We start from the raw sequence: 21,246 nt of genomic DNA on the forward strand, positions 1-21,246 counted from the left end.
AAAATCGTAACCCTGATCCATAAAACACAATTCATATACCCGTGAGAGACGAAACGATATAGACAAATTCCTAGAAGACAATCTTGAACTGTAAAAAAGTCGGTTAATTTGGTTATTCCTTTTTGGGACAGTACACGGCAAGATTAATTGTAAGACCTGAACCCCGTAGGCCGAACCTGGAAACTCGCAATCGTGAAAACGGTGAACCATGGTCTGGAAATCGGAGAACCAAATTCCGTAAACACTATACCCGGAATCGTAAATCGTAGTTGATGTGTTTATCTCTTTTGGTAGAAGGACATCGTAATAATGTACACTGAACCGTGAACCGTAAACCCTGAACCATGAAGGATGAGATGTGAATGTTGAATCCAAATCTGTAAATAGGAATTCATATTCTGAAGTCCATCAACCGTAAACCACAATTCAATAAACTGGTCAGTAGAGTTGGTTGAATCATAGTTGTAAGAATCGAACCAATAAAATTATTGGTTTATTATTTGTTTGGTTTAATCGATTAATTACTGATTGAACCGACAGAACTGGTATTGCGTGTATAAAAAATATAAAAAAGTCAAAAGTGTGAAACTAAAATTTAAGATAGATGTGTTCATTAATATTTGTGCCAATTCAATCAACCTTCACTAAGTTATTTTCAACAAGTTATAATTCAGCTATCACTATGAACTTTATAAATTTATAGTATTTTTCATAATAAATATTTAGTAAGTTTGTTATCGTATTGAAGTAAGTATTTTAGATTCTAGTATCTGACCTAGTTTATAATTATTATATTATTTTTATTAGAATAAAAATTGACGTAATTAACAGAAATAAATTGCATGAATTGACAAACGCGAACTTGTTGCTTTTTTTTTTCTTTTTTTAGATGATATAAATTACTGTTGGTACTATAGTGATTAACATTGAATATCAATTTGTTCCGTACTTGCAGTTGGTCACCAGTGAATTTTATCACTATTAATATGTATAACAATTAATATATATTGATATTGGAAAATAATCTCACCAAGATTTTTTTATTAAATGTTAAAATAATATATATTGATATAAGAAAATTAATAGTAAAATATAAAAATAATTGTTAATAAAAATTTTGATAAAATTACAATTTAATAATTAAAAAATTATTAAAAGGTTTCTTAAAAAAATAATTTAATTATTAATTTTTTAAAAAAATATTTTGATAAAAATACAATTTAATCAATAAAAAAAATTATTAAAGAGTATTTTGGTAAGCAAAATTTAATGACAAAATTTTTTTTTTGCTAAAGAGTATTTTTGTAAAAAAAAAAGATAAAATTAACATTAATTAATACAAAAAATTTAAAATAGATTAAAGAGGAGATTTTTTAAAAATTTCGAAAAGAATATATATTTTACAAATAGAAGAAAGGAGAGTGTCATTTTAACATCTCTTAACAAAAGATAGTAAAATTTTCTCTAAATTAAATTATTAAATTAACGTAACTTTGGCATGCTGTGGAAAGAAAATACTCCTATCTTTCACATTGATAAATCATTTGGAGCATAAATCTCTCACAATCAATACATACATATAAGTGGCACTTCAAACCAAGGTTGCGAGAATCGGACCGGTCAATAAATCGGTAAAATAACTGGTTTACTGGTTTACTGGTTTGACCGGGATTCAACTGAGATTCAATCAGTTTAATTAATATTAAATAAAATTATCAAAAATTTAATATATAATTTTAAATATTTAAATTTCAATAAAATTTAACCTAATAAAAAATTTTAAAATTTAAAATTTAAAATTTCAATTTATAACCTAAAACTCAAAACTAACAAACAAATCAGTAATAACCACTAACAATTGAATTTGCAAACATAATCATAATTTAAATTTGGAACAAACATAATCATAATCTGGAACAAACAAACTATGAAATCAAATTGCAGTAACAAATTAAAAATAGAAGACAACAATGAAATTAAATGCAGAAGACAACAATGAAATATAACAATTAACCCAGACAAACAAGCAACAATCAACATAATCAAATTCCAAAAAACAGCAATTAATTTCCAAAAATGAAAACTAAAGCAGGGTAGGGATCTGCTTACAAACTCAGACATTCATAAACTCAAGCTAAGCCGAAATTAGCAAACTCAGAATCAGAAATCAGAAACCAAATAAAAGTACAAATACAAGCAAAATTAAATTGAAGACTGGCAGCGAAAAAGGAGAAATCCAAGTGACGGTGATGGAAGAGGGGAAGTGAGCTCGGGTCAGAGGGGATTGAAGACAGGCTTGACGTGTGAGAGAACCTGGAGAAAGTGACATCATCAAGAAACTTAGTAGAAAAAGAGAGAACCTGGAGAAATAAAGGAAGAAGCTCGACTGCTCGAGCGTTCCACAGAGGTGAAAGAAAGGTCCCGGTGAGAGGAGGTGACGGCTGAGCAGTGGAAAAGAGGTGACGATGGAGAGACGTTCGCGATGAGAGTGAGACGAGACGCCACGGTGGGGAGAAGAGCTCCGCAACGGCTGAGCAATGGAACAGAGGTGACGACGAAAAGACGTTCACGATGAGAGTGAGACGAGACGCGACAGCGAGGAGAAGAGCTCTGCTGGCGTTAACGCTGCCGCTGGTTGTTGCTGCTGAAGTGTTGAAGATTGAATTTGGGGCTTGGCTTCATTGCTTCTGATTTAGGGTTAAATGGGTTAAATAGGGTTGAGATTGAGAGAGAGGGAATCTGTTTCCTTTATATTAAAAAAAAACTAAATGGGTAAAACGGCGTCGTTTGGGAGGAGTAGTCAGATAAGAAAAACCGCAAAAAAAAAAAAAAACCGACCGGTCCAATGAAGCAATGAAGCCAAGCCCCAAATTCAATCTTCGGCCATGCCTAGACCTTTTTCTCTTATGTATTTTCCAACGGTGGAGTTTCTACACCTCATAGATTAAGGTGCGGAGTTCTGCTGTTCTTCATGAATTAATGCAAGTACTATTGTTTCTCTTTCAATTCACGCTTACTTCTTCTCCAAGATATACTCTCGTACTTAATTCAGTTAAGTCAGAATGAAGGGGTGACTCGTGACAATCACCCACTATCTTCGTTACTCGCTTAGCCAAGATCCGCGTGCCTGACAACCACAAGCGGTCTACATGATGTTCAACGTAGTCATTGAACGACAGCCGGAGTATAAGCTCTTCGGTCTCTGATTCATGGACCGAGTCCGTGAGATTAGAACCTTCATGGTATAAGCTAGAACCAATTGGCAGCATTCCTGAGATCCGAAAAGTATAAACCTTGTCTGTGGTATTCCGAGTAGGATCTGGGAATGGATGACTATGACGAGCTTCAAACTCGCGAATGTTGGGAGCAGTGACAGTGTGCAAAAGGATAGAGAGATCCTATTCTGACACAAGTGAGAACTGACAGATGAGTAGCTGTGCGGTAGCTGTACCTGGTATTTTTCATCAGAGACGAGAAATTCGATAGTTGATTAGCCGTGCAGAAACCGTACTTGGACCATTTTCACTGAGAGGATCCTACAGCTTGCCATGGAAGGGAACACGCATGATTGGATGAAGAAAATAGGAAAGCAGAGGTTCAATTATCTGAAACGCTTATATGAAATTCCCACCAATGAATTACATAAGTATCTTTATTTTAATTTACGTTTTATTTATCTTTCAATTATCAAAACTCATAACCAATTGAATCCGCCTGAATAAGATTTACAGGATGACCATAGCTTGCTTCAAGCCGACAATCTCCGTGGGATCGACCCTTACTCACGTAAGGTATTACTTGGACGACCCAGTGCACTTGCTGGTTAGTTGTACCGGAGTTGTGGAAAGTGTGATCACAATTCCGTGCACCAAGTTTTTGGTGCCGTTGCCGGGGATTGTTCCAGTTTGAACAACTGACGGTTCATCTTGTTGCTTAGATTGAGTACTTTTATTTTATGTTTAAGCTTTTTATTTTTATTTTCGGAAAAAAAATGTTCTTCAGAGTTTTTAAGAATGAATTCTAGAGTTTCATGAGATATGTTGAAGCCTGGCTGGCTGTTAAGCCATGTCTAATCTCTTGGACTGAGGTTCCCACTTTCCATTGTAGAAAGGACATGTCTGTATTTGTTATGCTAAAGCTTGGCTGGCCATTTGGCCATGTCTAATTCTTTTGGACCGAAACTTTAGACTAACATTGCATGAATCTTGGAATTTTTATTAAAAATTTTGAATTTCTTATTTCTCTTTTTCCAAAATAAATTTTCGAAAAATATACAAAAAAAATAATAAAATCATAAAACCAAAAAAAAAAATTTATGTTTCTTGTTTGAGTCTTGTGTCAAATTTTAAGTTTGGTGTCAATTGCATGTTTTTAATTTTTCTTAAATTTTTGAAAATTCATCATGTGTTCTTTCTTGATCTTCAAGTTGTTCTTGATGATTTTCTTTGTTTAATCTTTTGGTTTTCTTGTTTTGTGCTTTTTGTTGTTTTTCATATGCATTTTCAAATTCATAGTGTCTAAACAAAAATTTTTTTTTCTAAGATTGGTGTGTTGCATGTCTTTCTTTTCTTAAAAAATTGTCAAAAATATGTTCTTGATGTTCATCATGATCTTCAAAGTGTTCTTGGTGATCATCTTGACATTCAAAGTGTTCTTGCATGCATTATTTGTTTTGATCTTAAATTTTTATGTTTTGTTTCATTTTGTTATTTTTCTCTCTCCTCATTAAAAATTCAAAAGTCAAAATAATATCTTTTCCTTATTTTACTCATAAATTTCGAAATTTTGGGGTTGACTTAGTCAAAGATTTTTAAAATTTAGTTGTTTCTTGTTAGTCAAATCAAAATTTCAATTTAAAAATTTTATCTTTTCAAATCTTTTTTAAAAATTCAATCTTTTTCATTTTTTTCTTCTTAATATTTTTGAATTTCTTAAATAAATTTTTAAAATTTTTTTCTTAATTTTATTTCATATTTTCGAAAATATTTACTAAACAATTAATGTTTTGATTCAAAAAATTTCATGTTTGTTACTTTCTTGTTAAGAAAGGTTCAATCTTTAAATTCTAAAATCATATCTTTTAGTTTCTTGTTAGTCAAGTCATCAACTTTAATTTTAAAAATCAAACCTTTTTAATTTCTTTTTCAATTCTTTTCCAAAATAAATTTCAATCATATCTTTTTAAAATTTTAATTTCAAAATCTTTTTCTAACTTATTATCTTTTCAAAATTTATTTTCAAATCTTTTTCAACTAACTACTTGACTTGTTTGTTTTAATTTTAAAAAGTTTACTATTTCTTATCTTTTTCAAAACCACCTAACTACTTTTCTCTCTCATTAATTTCGAAAACTAACTAACAAATTTTTCAAAAATTTTTTTAATTAATTAATTTATTTTGTTTTCAATTTGCTTGTATTTCTTTTCTTAAACTTCGAATTCTAACTTATAATTAAAATAAAAACAAAAATATATTTCTTTTCTTTTAATTAATATTCGAATACTCTCTCTCTCTCTCATCTCTTTCTATTTATTTATTTAATTACTAACACTTCTCTTCTACTCATAATTCGAACCCCTCTCTCTTCTCTTTGTTCGAATTACTCATCTCCTCTCTCTTCTCATTCTTCTATTCTTCTATTCTTATACTCACATAAAGGAATCTCTATACTGTGACATAGAGGATTCCTATTCTCTCTTTGTTCTCTTCTTTTTCATATGAGCAGGAACAAGGATAAGGACATTCTTGTTGTAGCTGATCCTGAACCTGAAAGGACTCTGAAGAGGAAGCTAAGAGAAGCTAAAGCACAACACTCTGGAGAGGACCTTACAGAAGATTTCGAAAAAGAAGCAGACATGGTAGCAGAACCCAACAACAATGGTGGAGATGCAAGGAAGATGCTTGGTGACTTTACTGCACCAACTTCCAACTTCTATGGAAGAAGCATCTCAATTCCTGCAATTGGAGCAAACAACTTTGAGCTTAAGCCTCAATTAGTTTCTCTAATACAGCAGAATTGCAAGTTTTATGGACTTCCATTGGAGGATCCTCATCAGTTTTTAGCTGAATTCTTGCAAATCTGTGACACTATTAAGACCAATGGGGTTAATCCCGAGGTCTACAGACTTCTGCTTTTCCCATTTGCTGTAAGAGATAGAGCTAGGATATGGTTGGACTCACAACCTAAAGAAAGCCTAAACTCTTGGGAAAAGTTGGTCAATGCTTTCTTGGCCAAATTCTTTCCACCTCAAAAGATGAGCAAGCTTAGAATGGAAGTCCAAACCTTCAGAAAGAAGGAAGGTGAATCCCTCTATGAAGCTTGGGAAAGATACAAGCAATTGATCAGAAGGTGTTCTTCTGACATGCTTTCAGAATGGAGCATCTTATGTATATTCTATGATGGTCTATCTGAATTGTCCAAGATGTCATTGGACCACTCTGCTGGTGGGTCTCTTCATCTGAAGAAAATACCTGCAGAAGCCCAGAAACTCATTGAAATGGTTGCAAATAACCAGTTCATGTATACTTCTGAAAGAAATCCTGTGAATAATGGGATAACCCAGAAGAAAGGAGTTCTTGAGATTGACACTCTGGATGCCATATTGGCGCAGAATAAAGTATTGACTCAGCAAGTCAATATGATTTCTCAAAATCTGACTGGAATGCAAGATGCATCCGGCAGTACTAAAGAAGCCTCCTCTGAAGGAGAAACTTATGACCCTGAGAATCCTGCAATGGAAGAGGTGAATTACATGGGAGAATCCTATGGAAACACCTATAATTCTTCATGGAGAAATCATCCAAATTTCTCATGGAAGGATCAACAGAAGCCTCAACAAGGATTCAATAATAATAATGGTGGGAAAACTCGATTTGGCAATAGCAAACCTTTTCCATCATCTTCTCAGTAACAGACAGAGAATTTTGAGCAGAGCCTCTCTGACTTAGCAACCATAGTCTCTAATCTATCTAAGACCACCCTCAGTTTCATGACTGAAACAAGGTCCTCTATTAGAAATCTGGAGGCACAAGTGGGTTAGCTGAGTAAAAGAGTTACTGAAACTCCTCTTAGTACTCTCCCAAGCAGTACAGAAGAGAATCCCAAACGAGAGTGCAAGGCCATAACTATATCCAAAGTGGCCGAACCTGGAGAGAGTAAAAAGGCAGTGATTTTCAGTGAGGAAGACCTTGCTGGACGTCCATTGACCAATAAGGAGTTCCCCATTGAGGAACCAAAGGAATCTGAGGCTCATACAGAGACCATAGAGATTCCACTGAACTTACTGTTGCCATTCATGAGCTCTGATGAGTATTCTTCCTCTGAAGAGGATGAAGATATTGTTGAAGAGCAAGTAGCTCAGTATCTAGGAGAAATCATGAAGCTGAATGCCAAGTTATTTGGTAATAAGACTTGGTTGGATGAACCTCCATTGCTCATCAATGAACTGAATGCCTTGGTTCAACAGAAATTACCTCAGAAGAAACCGGATCTCGAAAAGTTCTTAATACCTTGTACCATAGGTACCATGACCTTTGAGAAGGCTCTGTGTGACCTGGGGTCAGGTATAAACCTCATGCCACTCTCTATAATGGAGAAACTAAGGATTTTTGAGGTACAAGCTGCAAGAATCTCACTAGAGATGGCAGACAAATCAATAAAACAGGCTTATGGACTTGTAGAGGATGTCTTAGTGAAGGTTGAAGGCCTGTACATCCCTGCTGACTTCATAATCCTAGACACTGGGAAGGATGAGGATGAATCCATCATCCTTGAAAGACCTTTCCTAGCCACAGCAAGGGCTGTGATTGATGTGGACAGAGGAGAGTTAGTCCTTCAACTAAATGAGGACTACCTTGTGTTTAAGGCTCAAGGATCTTCCTCTGTAACCATGGAGATGAAGCATGAAAAGCTTCTCTCAATACAGAGTCAAACAAAGCCCCCACACTCAACTTCTAAGTTTGGTGTTGGGAGGCCACTATTAAACTCTGAGTCTCTGTGAAGCTCTCTAAGAGCTCACTGTCAAGCTATTGACATTAAAGAAGCACTTATTAGGAGGCAACCCAATCTTATTTATCTATGTTAATTACTTTTTCATTTCATTTTCCATTGTTATTTTATGTTTTCTTTAGGTTGATGATCATGTGGAGTCACAAAAACAGCTACAGAATTAAAACGGAATCAAAAATAGCATTACAAACAGCGCACCCTGGAGGACAGGCTTAAACGCCAGTAAGGATAGCAGAATGGGCGTTTAACGCCCAGTTTGGCAGCATTCTTGGTGTTAAACGCCAGAATTGGCAGCCAGACTGGCGTTTAACGCCAGAAAAGGGTGTCTGGCTGGCGTTAAACGCCAGAAATGGCAGACAGACTGGCGTTTAATGCCAGAAAAGGTAGCAGATATGGCGTTAAATGCCAGAAATGGCACACATAGGGCGTTTAAACGCCAGAAAGGTGCTGGGACTTGAATTCCTTGACACCTCAGGATCTGTGGACCCCACAGGATCTCCACCTACCCCAACTCTCTCTCTCTCTCCTCTTCACACCTCTCCATAACACTCTTCCCCAAATACCCTTGACCAATCACATCAACACCTATTCCCCAAAAACCCATCATAAAACCCCACCTACCTCACCATTCAAATTCAAAATATTTCCCTCCCAAACCCAACCCCTTCATACACGACTTCCCTCTCTCTCTTACCCTATAAATACCCCTCCTTACCACCTTCAATTTCACACATCATAAACACTTAAATCCCCCCTTGGCCGAACCCAAAACACCTCTCTATCTCCTCAATTTCTTCTTTTTATCCTCCTTTCTTTCTTCTTTTGCTCGAGGACGAGCAAACTTTTTAAGTTTGGTGTGGGAAAAAGCTCTGCTTTTTGTTTTTCCATAACCATTAATGGCACCTAAGGCCGGAGAAACCTCTAGAAAGAGGAAAGGGAAGGCAATTGCTTCCACCTCCGAGTCATGGGAGATGGAGAGATTCATCTCAAAAGTCCATCAAGACCACTTCTATGAAGATGTGGCCAAGAAAAAGGTGATCCCCGAGGACCCCTTCATGCTCAAAAAGAGTGAATATCCGGAGATCCGACGTGAGGTTCAGAGAAGAGGTTGGGAAGCTCTCACCAACTCCATCCAACAAGTCAGAATCTTAATGGTTCAAGAGTTCTATGCTAATGCATGTATCACTAAGAACCATGATCAAAGTGTGAACCCGAACCCAAAGAATTAGCTCACAATGGTTCGGGAGAAATACTTGGATTTCAGTCCGAAAACTGTAAGGTTGGCACTCAACTTGCCAATAATGAGAGGAGATTCTCATCCTTTCACTAGAAGAGTCAACTTTGATCAAAGGTTGGACCAAGTCCTCATGGACATCTGTGTGGAAGGAGCACAATGGAAGAGAGACTCAAAAGGCAAGCCGGTTCAATTGAGAATGCCTGACTTAAAACCCGTGGCTAGGGGATGGTTGGAGTTCATCCAACGCTCTATCATTCCTACTAGCAACCGGTCCGAAGTAACTGTGGATCGGGCTATCATGATCCATAGCATCATGAATGGAAAGGAAGTGGAAATTCATGAGATCATACCTCTAGAACTATACAAGGTGGCTGACAAGCCCTCCACTTTGGCAAGGTTAGCCTTTCCTCATCTCATATGTCACCTATGCAATTCAGCCGGAATTGTCATAGAGGAAGACATCAACATCGAAGAGGACAAACCCATAACTAAAAAGAGGATGGAGCAAACAAGAGAGCCCACTCATGGACCTCAACAAGAGCATGAGGAAGTCCCTCATCAAGAAATCTCTGAGATACCTCAAGGGATGCATTTCCATCCGCACAACCATTGGGAGCAACTCAACACCTCTTTAGGAGAATTGAGTTCTAACATGGAGCAACTAAGAGTGAAACACCAAGAGTACTCCATTATCCTCCATGAAATCAGAGAGGACCAAAAGGCCATGAGAGAGGAGCAACAAAGGCAAGGAAGAGACATAGAGGAGCTCAAAAACTCCATTGGTTCTTCAAGAGGAAGAAGAAGCCACCATCACTAAGGTGGATCCGTTCTTTAATCTCCTTATTTATTTTCTTTTTTGTTTTCGTTTCTATGCTTTATGTTTTATCTATGTTTGTGTCTTTATTACATGATCATTAGTGTTTAGTGTCTATGTCTTAAAGCTATGAATAATTCCATGAATCTTTCACCTTTCTTAAATGAAAAATATTTTCTGAAAAGGAAAAAGAAGTACATGAATTTCGAATTCTATCTTAAAATTAGTTTAATTATTTTGATGTGGTGGCAATACTTTTTGTTTTCTGAATGAATGCTTGAACAATGCATATTTTTTATAGTGAAGTTTATGAATGTTAAAATTGTTGGCTCTTGAAAGAATAATGAAAAAAGAGAAATGTTATTGATAATCTGAAAAATCATAAAATTGATTCTTGAAGCAAGAAAAAGCAGCGAAAAACACAAAGCTTGCAAAATATATATATGTGTGTGTGTGTGTGTGTGTGTGTGTGTGTGTGTGTGTGTGTGTGGAAAAAAAAAAGAAAGAAAAAGAAAAAGAAAAAGCAAGCAGAAAAAGCCAGTAACCCTTTAAACTAAAAGGCAAGGGTAAAAAGGATCCAAGGCTTTGAGCATTAATGGATAGGAGGGCCCAAAAGAATAAAATTCTGGCCTAAGCGGCTAAATCAAGCTGTCTCTAACCATGTACTTATGGCGTGAAGGTGTCAAGTGAAAAGCTTGAGACTGAGCAGTTAAAGTCGTGGTCCAAAGTAAAAAAAGTGTGCTTAAGAATTCTGGGCACCTCTAACTGGGGACTCTAGCAAAGCTGAGTCACAATCTGAAAAGGTTCACCCAGTTATGTGTCTGTGGCATTTATGTATCCGGTGGTAATACTGGAAAACAAGATGCTTAGGGTCACGGCCAAGACTCATAAAGTAGCTGTGTTCAAGAATCAACATACTAAACTAGGAGAATCAATAACACAATCTGAATTCTGAGTTCCTATGGATGCCAATCATTCTGAACTTCAAAGGATAAAGTGAGATGTCAAAACTGTTCAGAAGCAAAAAGCTACTAGTCCCGCTCATCTAATTGGAACTAAGCTTCATTGATATTTTTGAAATTTATTGTATTTTATCTTCTTTTTATCCTATTTTATTTTTAGTTGATTGGGGACAAGCAACAATTTAAGTTTGGTGTTGTGATGAGCGGATAATTTATACCCTTTTTGGCATTGTTTTTACATAGTTTTTAGTATGTTTCACTTACTTTTTATTATATTTTTATTAGTTTTTATGCAAAAATAACATTTCTGGACTTTACTATGAGTTTGTGTGTTTTTCTGTAATTTCAGGTATTTTCTGGCTGAAATTGAGGGACCTGAGCAAAAGTCTGATTCAGAGGCTGAGAAAGGACTGCAGATGCTGTTGGATTCAGACCCTCCTGCACGTGAAGTGGATTTTCTGGAGCTACAGAAGCCCAATTGGCGTGCTCTCAATTGAGTTGAAAAGTAGACATCTTGGGCTTTCCAGCAATGTATAATAGTCTATACTTTGCTCGAGATTTGATGGCCCAAAATGGCGTCTAAACGCCAGCCAAAGACTATTTTCTGGTGTAAAACGCTAGAACTGGCACCAGAACTGGAGTTAAACGCCCAAACTGGCATCCAAGCTGGTGTTTAACTCTAGAAAAGACCTATGCACGTGTAAAGCTCAATGCTAAGCCCAAACACACACCAAATGGGCCCCGGAAGTGGATTTCTGCACTATCTGCACTTAGTTACTTATTTTCTATAATCCTTAGTAATTAGTTTAGTATAAATAGCACTTTTTACTATTTTATTCGTACTTTTGGACTTTTTTATAGATCTGGGAACACTTTGAATCACTTGAGGGAGGCTGGCCATTCGGCCATGCCTAGACCTTTTTCTCTTATGTATTTTCCAACGGTGGAGTTTCTACACCTCATAGATTAAGGCGCGGAGCTCTGCTGTTCTTCATGAATTAATGCAAGTACTATTGTTTCTCTTTCAATTCACGCTTACTTCTTCTCCAAGATATACTCTCGTACTTAATTCAGTTAAGTCAGAATGAAGGGGTGACCCGTGACAATTACCCACTATCTTCGTTACTCGCTTAGCCAAGATCCGCGTGTCTAACAACCACAAGCGGTCTACATGATGTTCAACGTAGTCATTGGACGACAGCTGGAGTATAATCTCTTCGGTCTCTAATTCACGGACCGAGTCCGTGAGATTAGAACCTTCATGGTATAAGCTAGAACCAATTGGCAGCATTCCTGAGATCTGGAAAGTCTAAACCTTGTCTATGGTATTCCGAGTAGGATCTGGAAATGGATGACTGTGACGAGCTTCAAACTCGCGAATGTTGGGAGCAGTGACAGTGTGCAAAAGGATAGAGAGATCCTATTCTGACACAAGTGAGAACTGACAGATGATTAGCCGTGCGGTAGCTGTACCTGATATTTTTCATCCGAGACGAGAAATTCGATAGTTGATTAGCTGTGCAGAAACCGTACTTGGACTATTTTAACTGAGAGGATCCTACAGCTTTCCATGGAAGGGAGCACGCATGATTGGATGAAGAAAATAGGAAAGCAGAGGTTCAGAAGCAACAAAGCATCTCCAAACGCTTATCTGAAATTCCCACCAATGAATTACATAAGTATCTTTATTTTAATTTATGTTTTATTTATCTTTCAATTATCAAAACTCATAACCAATTGAATCCGCCTGACTAATATTTACAGGATGATCATAGCTTGCTTCAAGCCGACAATCTCCATGGGATCGACCTTTACTCACGTAAGGTATTACTTGGACGACCCAGTGCACTTGCTGGTTAGTTGTACTGGAGTTGTGGAAAGTGTGATCACAATTCTGTGCACCAGGTCCTAATTGAAAACCACATGCCAAGTACTCCTGGTACTGAATATTCCGTCAAATATAAAAGGTTGAAACAGATGGGTAGATCAAACCATGGATGGATGGAGATGCTGTCCAAGACTAAAAGAAAGGCGAAAGATGAAGTGGAGATAGTTTCAGAATCATTAACCGTAAGAGTTATTGGAGATATGGATCAAGAGTCATAATGTGGAATTGTCGGGGTTTGGGAAGACCCCTGACAGTCCATAATCTTGAAGGAATATGTCAATCCCACTCTCCCGAGGTAGTTTTTCTCTGTGAAACTAAAAACCAATCTCGAATAGAGGAACGTAAAGTCAGATCATGCAGATATCAAAGTTTCACATTAGTAGACCCGAATGGAACATCAAGAGGATGAATGACTCTAACATGAAAAGATCATGTGGAGGTACACATTCTGTTTCAAAACTCTTTTTCCATAATTGCTTCGGTTAAAAATGAGGATAAGAATGTGAGTTGGGGGTTGGTTGGAGTTTACTTGAGTACTAATGAGTTGACTCAAATCAATCAATTCGAAGAGCTCTCTTCTCAACTTCAGTGATTTGAAGGTAGCTTTATCATCTTGGGTGACTTCAATGCAATTACAAATTATGGAAAAATGGAGGAAGGGAATATGAGGTCTGATGCCTCCATTAAAAATTTTATTGGTTTCATTGACGATAATCAATTGGTTGATATTGGGATGATAGGACAGTAGTTCACATGGTCAAACAGAAGGGCTGAAGAGGTATTAATTAGGGAAAGACTTGACCGTTTTATGGCTAAAATGGTTTGAAGGGAGACTTATGTAGATGCGGTGGTAAGAAAATTATCAGAAAATGGTTCAGACTACACTCCTCTCTTACTTGATTTGGATCCTCCAAGATAGTCTACGAAAAGAAGATTTAAATTTCACGAGCGGTGGTGTGAGGTGGAGGATATAAGGGAACTGATAGTGTAAGAACCGAGGTTTTTCACATAAAATTGTTTTTATAAAAATAATAATTTAAGTTTTCGAGATAGACTCAAAATTTAGAAGTTTTAATTTGAAAATAAAAAAGTGAAATTTGGTTTCAATGAATTTTTCTGAGTCAATAAATATGTTTTCTACAAAAGACCGAGAACCGACAGCCGAACCGGTCGAACTGGTTTAAGCCTGCCCGGTACTGTGTTTTAAGAAAAAAATAAGATTTAGAAAATTGGTTTATTATTTTGAAAGGACAAAAATAATTTTAGAATTGAAAACCGAACACCAATCTTAAAGATTTTGGCTCAAAGTGGGCCAAACGGGCTAAAAATGCTAACGGATTGGACCGAACCCAAACCGGGCCCAAGGTCCAACATATATAAGCTCACTTAATGAGCTTTTCAGCTCATTCTCCTCCCCAAATGAGAGAGAGCTCGGATTGAGAGAGAAGAGAGGTGAGGGTGGGGTTTTACTATTCACCTCCACCTTTCGGGAGCCATAACTTGAGCTACGGAGCTCCGATTGATGAGCCGTTTGTAGTCACGTGAAGCTCTCGACGAGCTCTTCCTTTCTATCTAAGAAAATCTAGTAAGGGCTTGCATCTCACTCCCCATTTTTGTGCCCTAAGGTTCTGCGCGTTTTTGGGTTTGGTTTCTTAGCAAGTTTTGTGGTTTTGCTTGTTTAGGTGATCTCTAGTAGCGAGTAATTGATGGATTTTATCCCTAATCTCGTTGGATAAGGTAAGGAACCTCTTTATCCTTGTGGTTTGGTATAGTATGAGCTTTATTTGTTGATGTATGGTTATGTTGTATGTATGAAGCTTGTTTTTGGAGTTGATCTTGGCTTTTGGTTTGGCTTGATGGTTTGGAGCTTGGTGGCTTCGTTGTGGTGTTTGGTGCGTTTGGGAATCGGCCAAGGTATGGTTTCAGTTTCCTTTATGTAATATGTAATGTTTATGGACACTTAGGCTAGTGGCCCATAGGATAGGATTGAATTGGATATGTGGTTGTTTGTGGTATATGTATGATGATGGTGATTGTTGAGGATTATTGGTGCTAATGATGTAATATGATGTTGGTTAATGTTAGTTATTGTTTGGTAATAAATTGTTGGAATTGATGAGGATTTGTAGTGGTTGTTGATGTTAGTTGGTTGATGATGCTTGACGAATTGATTTTGTAAATGTTATTAAATAATGATGTTGATATATGATTTATATTGAATTTGAATGAATGCATATTGTTGATTATTGGTATAAAGCATGAAGGAGGTTATTGATGAAGATTGATAGTGAAAGAATGATGATTGGTGAAGGTGTTGGTGGAGGATTAATTATAGTGTTTTATATTTGATGTTTGAATTGATGAGTGCTAAAGGAGTTGATAATTTTGAGATATTAAATGTTGGATGTGGTATAGTTGGATAATGATGGAAATGGTGGAAAGTTATATTGATGTTAATAAGGTTAATGGAAATTTGGAAACTGTAAGAAGGTAATTGAAGAACTAAATCTTAAGTTGGAATATTTGATTACATCGGGTTATTTTGGTGGGCCAATGGTGTTAGAGGTAGAAAAAAAATTAGAAGAGGAGCTATCAAAAGAAGAAAGTTTTTGGAAGGAAAATCAACAAGCAAGTGGCTGAAAGAAAGGGATAGCAATACAAAGTTCTTTCATCAGAAATTTCAAACTAGAAATTGAAAAAATAAAATTTGTGGACTACTTTGGAACGATGGTGAGATGGCTTCAGATCCACAGAATATTGCTCTAGTGGCTGAAAATTATTTCAAAAAAATATTTTCATCTGCTAACCCATTAGAACCTGGTGACATATTCAGCGATTTTAGTCCTCCGGTTATAGCTTTCGTGAATCGGAGACTAATAAGACCAATCTTTATAGAGAAAACCAAGAGATCCACTTTCAACATTTGTCAAAGTACTCCAGGTGAGGATGGCTTCACAGCACGATTTTTTCAATTTTATTGAGACATTGTAGGTGGTGATGTTTTTAAGGTGGTTCGTAGCTTCTTTGATGGAGGTAAAATACTTAAGGCGTTTAACCATACACAGATTTACTTAATCCCTAAGATTCCAAATGCTAGAGACATGTTACAGGTCAGACCTATTAGTTTACCCTAAGTCTTATAAGATTATTTCTAAAATTCTGGTACATAGATTTCAGGAGTTTATGAATAATTTAATAAGTTCAAACTAAAGTGTATTTTTAAAGGGTAGATTAATTTCTGACAATATTCTAATAGCTCATGAATGTATGCATTACCTCAAAACTAAGAGGTGCAGATTGGAATGTGAAATGATTATTAAATTGGATATGAGTAAAGCATATGATAGAGTTGAGTAGAATTTTTTATGGTTCATCATGGAGAGAATGAGTTTTGGAACCAAATAGATTTTTTGGATCAGAGAATTAGTCACTACTGTTTTTTACTCTGTTCTTGTAGAAGGTCAACCTTATGATTTTTTAAGCCAACAAAGGGTATCCGGCAAGGAGATCCCTTGTCGTCTTATCTATTTCTATTCTGTGCGAAAGAATTATCCTATCTCTTATACAAGGCAGAGCAAAACAGATCCATTTAGGGAATTCAGATTCATAGAAGGTCTCTAACAGCCAATCATCTTCTCTTTACTAATGACTCTATCTTATTTGGGAAGGCTAATGAGGAATCATGCAACAATATTCTATCTCTACTCAACGAATATGAGATGCTTGGTGGGCAAAAAGTTAACCTCCACAAACCAACAGTTTTTTTTAGTCAAAATACCCCCACTTGCCAGAAGACAACAACTAGCGGAGTTACTTAACATAGACCATGTGAGAGACCAATATAAATGTCTAGGCTTCCATCCATTATTCAGAGATCTAAAAGGGCAACATTCGGTGCAATAAAGGATAACGTTTAGAAAAGAGTTTAGGCTTGGAAGAGGAATCTGTTATCAGCAGGTGACAGATATGTTTTAATCAGAGTTGTCGGAAAAGCTCTTCCAATATATACGCTTTCATGTTTCAAGCTTCCAAATTCTCTAGTGGAAGAAATACACAGGATTCTAAGACAGTTTTAGTGTGGTTCGAAAGGAATGAAGAAAAAGATGACTTGGGTTAGTTGGGATTGTATGACCAGACCCAAAAAGAAAGGCGGATTAGGATTTAAAGATCTCAGAACCCAGAACCTAGCCTTGTTGGGTAAATAGTTTTGGCGAGTTACTACTAAGTCCAATCTACTAGCACGTATGCTTAAAGAAAAATACTATAGATACACCAACACCCTTTTGGCAGATAAAAGAAACCAACCTTCCTGAGGCTGGCAAAGTCTGTTGGAGGGAAAGAAAGTGGTTGAAAAGGATTTGAGATGGAGTATAGAATTTGACACAAATATTCGTATCTGGGAGGACCCATGGTTACCCCCACCCTACCACTTTAGATTTAGTAACAACAACAATCTAGTAACAAATATCAATTGGGTACATAATTTACTTACAGTGGATGAAAGATGGAATAAAGAGTTAGTTGAAGCAGTTTTTTTCCCTAAGCTCAGTTTGCGAATTCTCTCCCTGCTATTGAATGACGATGGTGAGGACAAGCTTGAATGGGCCTGGAACAAGAGGAAGCAGTACAATGTGGTCTCGAGGTACTGGGTGGCTTATAATTTTTTTCATGTGCTTGAGCACCTTCCAACGGTGATAACGAATTCAATGCTCTGGAAATCAATTTGGAGTTAAAATTACCATCCAAAGTAAAAAATTTTCTGTGGAGATCATCCCATGAAAAATTACCTATACTCAATTTGATTAACCAGAAATTTTCAGATACTTCTGCAATGTCCCCAAGATGCAGAAATAGCAACGAAGCAATCCTTCACGCCTTGGTGCAACGTGGTCCCGCTCCTAAGATGGATAAAAAGTGTTAAAACATTTACTAATATCACAAAAGGATGGATAAACGTTTTAAATTGAAAGAAATTTAAGTAGAGTGATATTCTAATCGAACACAAAGAAGATTAACTTTTTGAGATTTCTTTATTTTAAATGTTTTTAGCAAATGTGGTGAAAGAAGATAAATTAATCTCCATGCCTTAAAGTAACACTTCTAACATTGCTCGACTATTCTTTAGAAGAGTGTAAAAAAAAAAACAAATACTTATAACATGTAATATTAGTTGAAGAGAAATTTAATTTGCTTCATCTTTAATTTAGATGACTTTTTTTTTATATTTTTTTTAATAAAAAATAGAAAGATTTGAATTCTGAGTATGGAGAAATTATATCTTTTAAAAGATTTTTTTTTACACTTTAAATCTAATTAATCTATTTTTATCAATTTAGTTTTCATGTAAACAATACACTCAACTTTCTAAACCTAAAGTATACTTTTGGATTTTCATCTTTTAAACTTAATATCTTTACAAAAAAATTTATTCTTTCTTTTCCTATCATATTTTAAGTCACATATAATTATTATTTCCCACATAATAAAATTATATTATTAGAGTACAATCAACGTGAAACACAAATCACAAATCATATATGCAGTAATTAAATTGTTAAGTAATGTTATTAAATAAATAATATGTCTAATTAGTATAATACAGTTACATATAATAAGTTGAGGTAAACGAAAACACGATATATTCAATTCAATTAATCTTTTGGACCTCTGCGGTGCAAGTGAAAATTTATTCAGTTATTCTTAAAGAAGGGTTGCTGCAACTTGCAAGCATGCCTAAGCAAGGAATAAATGTTCTTTTATCCCCAAATATTACCACTTATATTCTCCTCTCACCAAAGAATAAGAATAAATATGTATAGAGTACTGGAGTATTAAAGTTTGATTGGCTAAAATAAAATAATATATATGGGAATTATGAAAAGACTTCAACTTGACGATAGAATCAATAATCAAACATAAATGAGCAATTATTCGAAAATATAATCTAACTCTTTATGAAAAAATATTCGAAAAAAGTTTGATCCACAAACATAAAAACAATTTTCGCAGTCACATATATAGACACGTAGTTCTGTTTTGTTCTCCTTGGTCCACTTTCAACCAATTGTAACGAATAATTTATCTCTTCTTCATAGATGCCATAAGCATCTATCTAGCAATACTTTATTACCACTAAATTAAAGTGAGAGATGGGAAAGTAGACTAACATATGGATCCATACAAAAATTACTCCATATTCGTACGTACATGAATCATACGATGTTACATCCGTTTGGATTTTCATCACTTAAGAACTCGAAGGAATTATATGACGGTAAGGATGTATAAGTATAATAATATGGTTCTAAATCGTATGGTGAAGGATCCATCTCTGTCACGTGACCGTTCGAATACGGTTGCGTGGAGGTATAATAAGCAGTAGCTGCACCGTGCCTCTTGGCATTAGGATATGCTGTATGATAGCTCACGTTATACATCGAAGGTGTGGGTGCATAGTAATGTGGTGGTGGATGCTGATAACAAGTGTGATGATGACGTGGTGGACTTTCGTTGGATGCCATGTGGTGATGGTTCGAATCATCAAGAACTGTTACACCTTTCATTCTCACCTTTCTGTCTCCACCGCCAAGCTCATTCTCGTCATTTCCATGGACGGCGATAGTAACCTTTTTCTCTGCCATTGGCGGCGGCGGGTAACCGGCTGGGAACATCACCGTCTGCCTTATCTCTGGCTTTGGTTCTGGGTAATGCACACCGATTTTACCGTTGGTGGCGCCACCTTCGAGGACGTTATTTTTTGCTGTGTCTTGAACAACGAGCTTAACAGTTTCTTTTTGATCATTTTCCTCGCCGCTCTGGTTGCTTTCGTCCCCACTTTCTTGGTCACTCTGTTTCTCTTTGTTCTGCTGTGAAGAACTATTAGGATCTTTCTTCTTTTTCTTCTTTTTCTTTTTCTTCTTCTTTTTTGGTTCTACAGTATCTGGCCACAACTCTGCATGTTTTCCTGTCTTGTTCAATTGTTTGATCATAATCTCGCTGTCCACTATCCCCTTTACTGTAACCTTTTGTTGCCTCAAATCGATGTCTATGTTATAAATACCTGAGGTATATACACCAATAAAGAACAAAACCATGGGCTATATTACAAGTAGCAGAGTGTACAAATTATGTGAAGAGGACCAGAAGAGGAGTAGAAATAGAATTTAAAAAAAGGTGGTCAATTATTACCATCTATGTTCTGTAGAACTTTCTTAACTTTCCTTGCACAACCTTGACAGTGAATTGAGACCTTCAATACAACAGTCTGATGATAAACACATAGAAACGTAACAAAGGATTATTGAACAGAATTGCTAATACAAAGGAATCCAAAGAAATTGTTTTGATATATATAAATGTTACCTTGCATATGAGAGATTCGAAACCTGGTTGTGGTTCTTCTGGTGGTGACGGTGGTGGTGGTTCTTTATTAGTTTCGGGTTTTACTATTTCTGTTGGAGGTGGTGCAGTCATTGTAGGGTTAGAGTTTTCCAGAGAGAAAACTATAAAAGTGTTGGGATGTCTATAAAGGCATAACAAAATGAGCTAGTCCAAATATGAACCACAACGCCTTCCTTAATTTTTTTTTCATGCAAACAAAACATTGACTTGCAAGATTCTACGTTTGATGGATTTTTTTTAAATAAATAAATAAAATAATTATTGTCACATATATATATTTTGCAAATTAATTATACTGTTCATTCTATTATTCACAATAAAAACTAGAAGTTATAAATTCATATTATATATCTTATTTATAATGTAAATAAGATATATAAACAAAACATGTATATATTCATTTGGTTCAGATGAAATACATAATAAAAAGAAAAAATATAATTAATTTTAAATAATATATATATAAAAATAATTAATTACGTAAAGAAAACGTAAGAGTACTTTACAAATTTTTATGGTACTCATAATCTTTTGTAACGAATTTTAAAATCTTATAAAAATATTTACAATAATTATAAAAAATATTTACAATAAAAATTGTAAACTTTTATAAAATATTTAATTATAATAGTTATAAAAATTTTAGTAATATATATTATTTTAGTTGTACTCATTATAAAATGAATAAATATAATAAATATTTTTAAAAATTATAAAATTACTTAAAATAGTGGTAAAAAAATACTTACAATCAAAATTTGAGTGTTTATTTTTCTAGTTTATATTATTTTTGTTGATTCTACTTATACAGTCAAGCCTTAAAATATAAACGTCTGCTAATTGATTTAATCAAATAAAGTATATCACAATAAAAATTTTAGTATTTATTTTTTTAGTTTATTATAATATATTTTATCCTATTAAATCAGTTAGCAG

General features: G+C 35.3%; 1 protein-coding gene across 2 annotated transcripts; it reads right to left on the minus strand.

Moving 5' to 3' along the window:
• Positions 1 to 18,973: 18,973 nt before the first annotated feature.
• On the minus strand, positions 18,974 to 20,576 carry LOC112758902 (uncharacterized). 2 transcript variants are annotated; one of them, XM_025807689.3, is made up of 3 exons: positions 20,272 to 20,576; positions 20,098 to 20,173; positions 18,974 to 19,969 (listed from the first exon to the last, which is right to left on the minus strand). In XM_025807689.3, exons 1-3 carry the CDS (start codon positions 20,380 to 20,382, stop codon positions 19,122 to 19,124), a joined length of 1,035 nt encoding a protein of 344 aa, XP_025663474.1. In that variant the 5' UTR covers positions 20,383 to 20,576; the 3' UTR covers positions 18,974 to 19,121. The 2 variants fall into 2 exon arrangements, with proteins under 2 accessions (XP_025663474.1, XP_072076013.1); XM_072219912.1 differs by having other exon boundaries at positions 20,098 to 20,158; positions 20,272 to 20,477.
• Positions 20,577 to 21,246: the final 670 nt, after the last annotated feature.

The sequence above is a fragment of the Arachis hypogaea genome, chromosome 16 (genome assembly GCF_003086295.3).
Source record: "Arachis hypogaea cultivar Tifrunner chromosome 16, arahy.Tifrunner.gnm2.J5K5, whole genome shotgun sequence".
In the NCBI taxonomy this organism is placed as follows: domain Eukaryota; kingdom Viridiplantae; phylum Streptophyta; class Magnoliopsida; order Fabales; family Fabaceae; genus Arachis; species Arachis hypogaea.

Bases quoted from the DNA above. Each gene is read 5' to 3' on its own strand.
- LOC112758902 (XM_025807689.3), bottom strand. From the start codon at position 20,382: ATGACTGCACCACCTCCAACAGAAATAGTAAAACCCGAAACTAATAAA. The intron at 20,174-20,271 runs GTAACATTTATA...GTTTATCATCAG, and splicing joins TCGAATCTCTCATATGCAAG to ACTGTTGTATTGAAGGTCTC. The intron at 19,970-20,097 runs GTAATAATTGAC...TATATACCTCAG, and splicing joins AGTTCTACAGAACATAGATG to GTATTTATAACATAGACATC.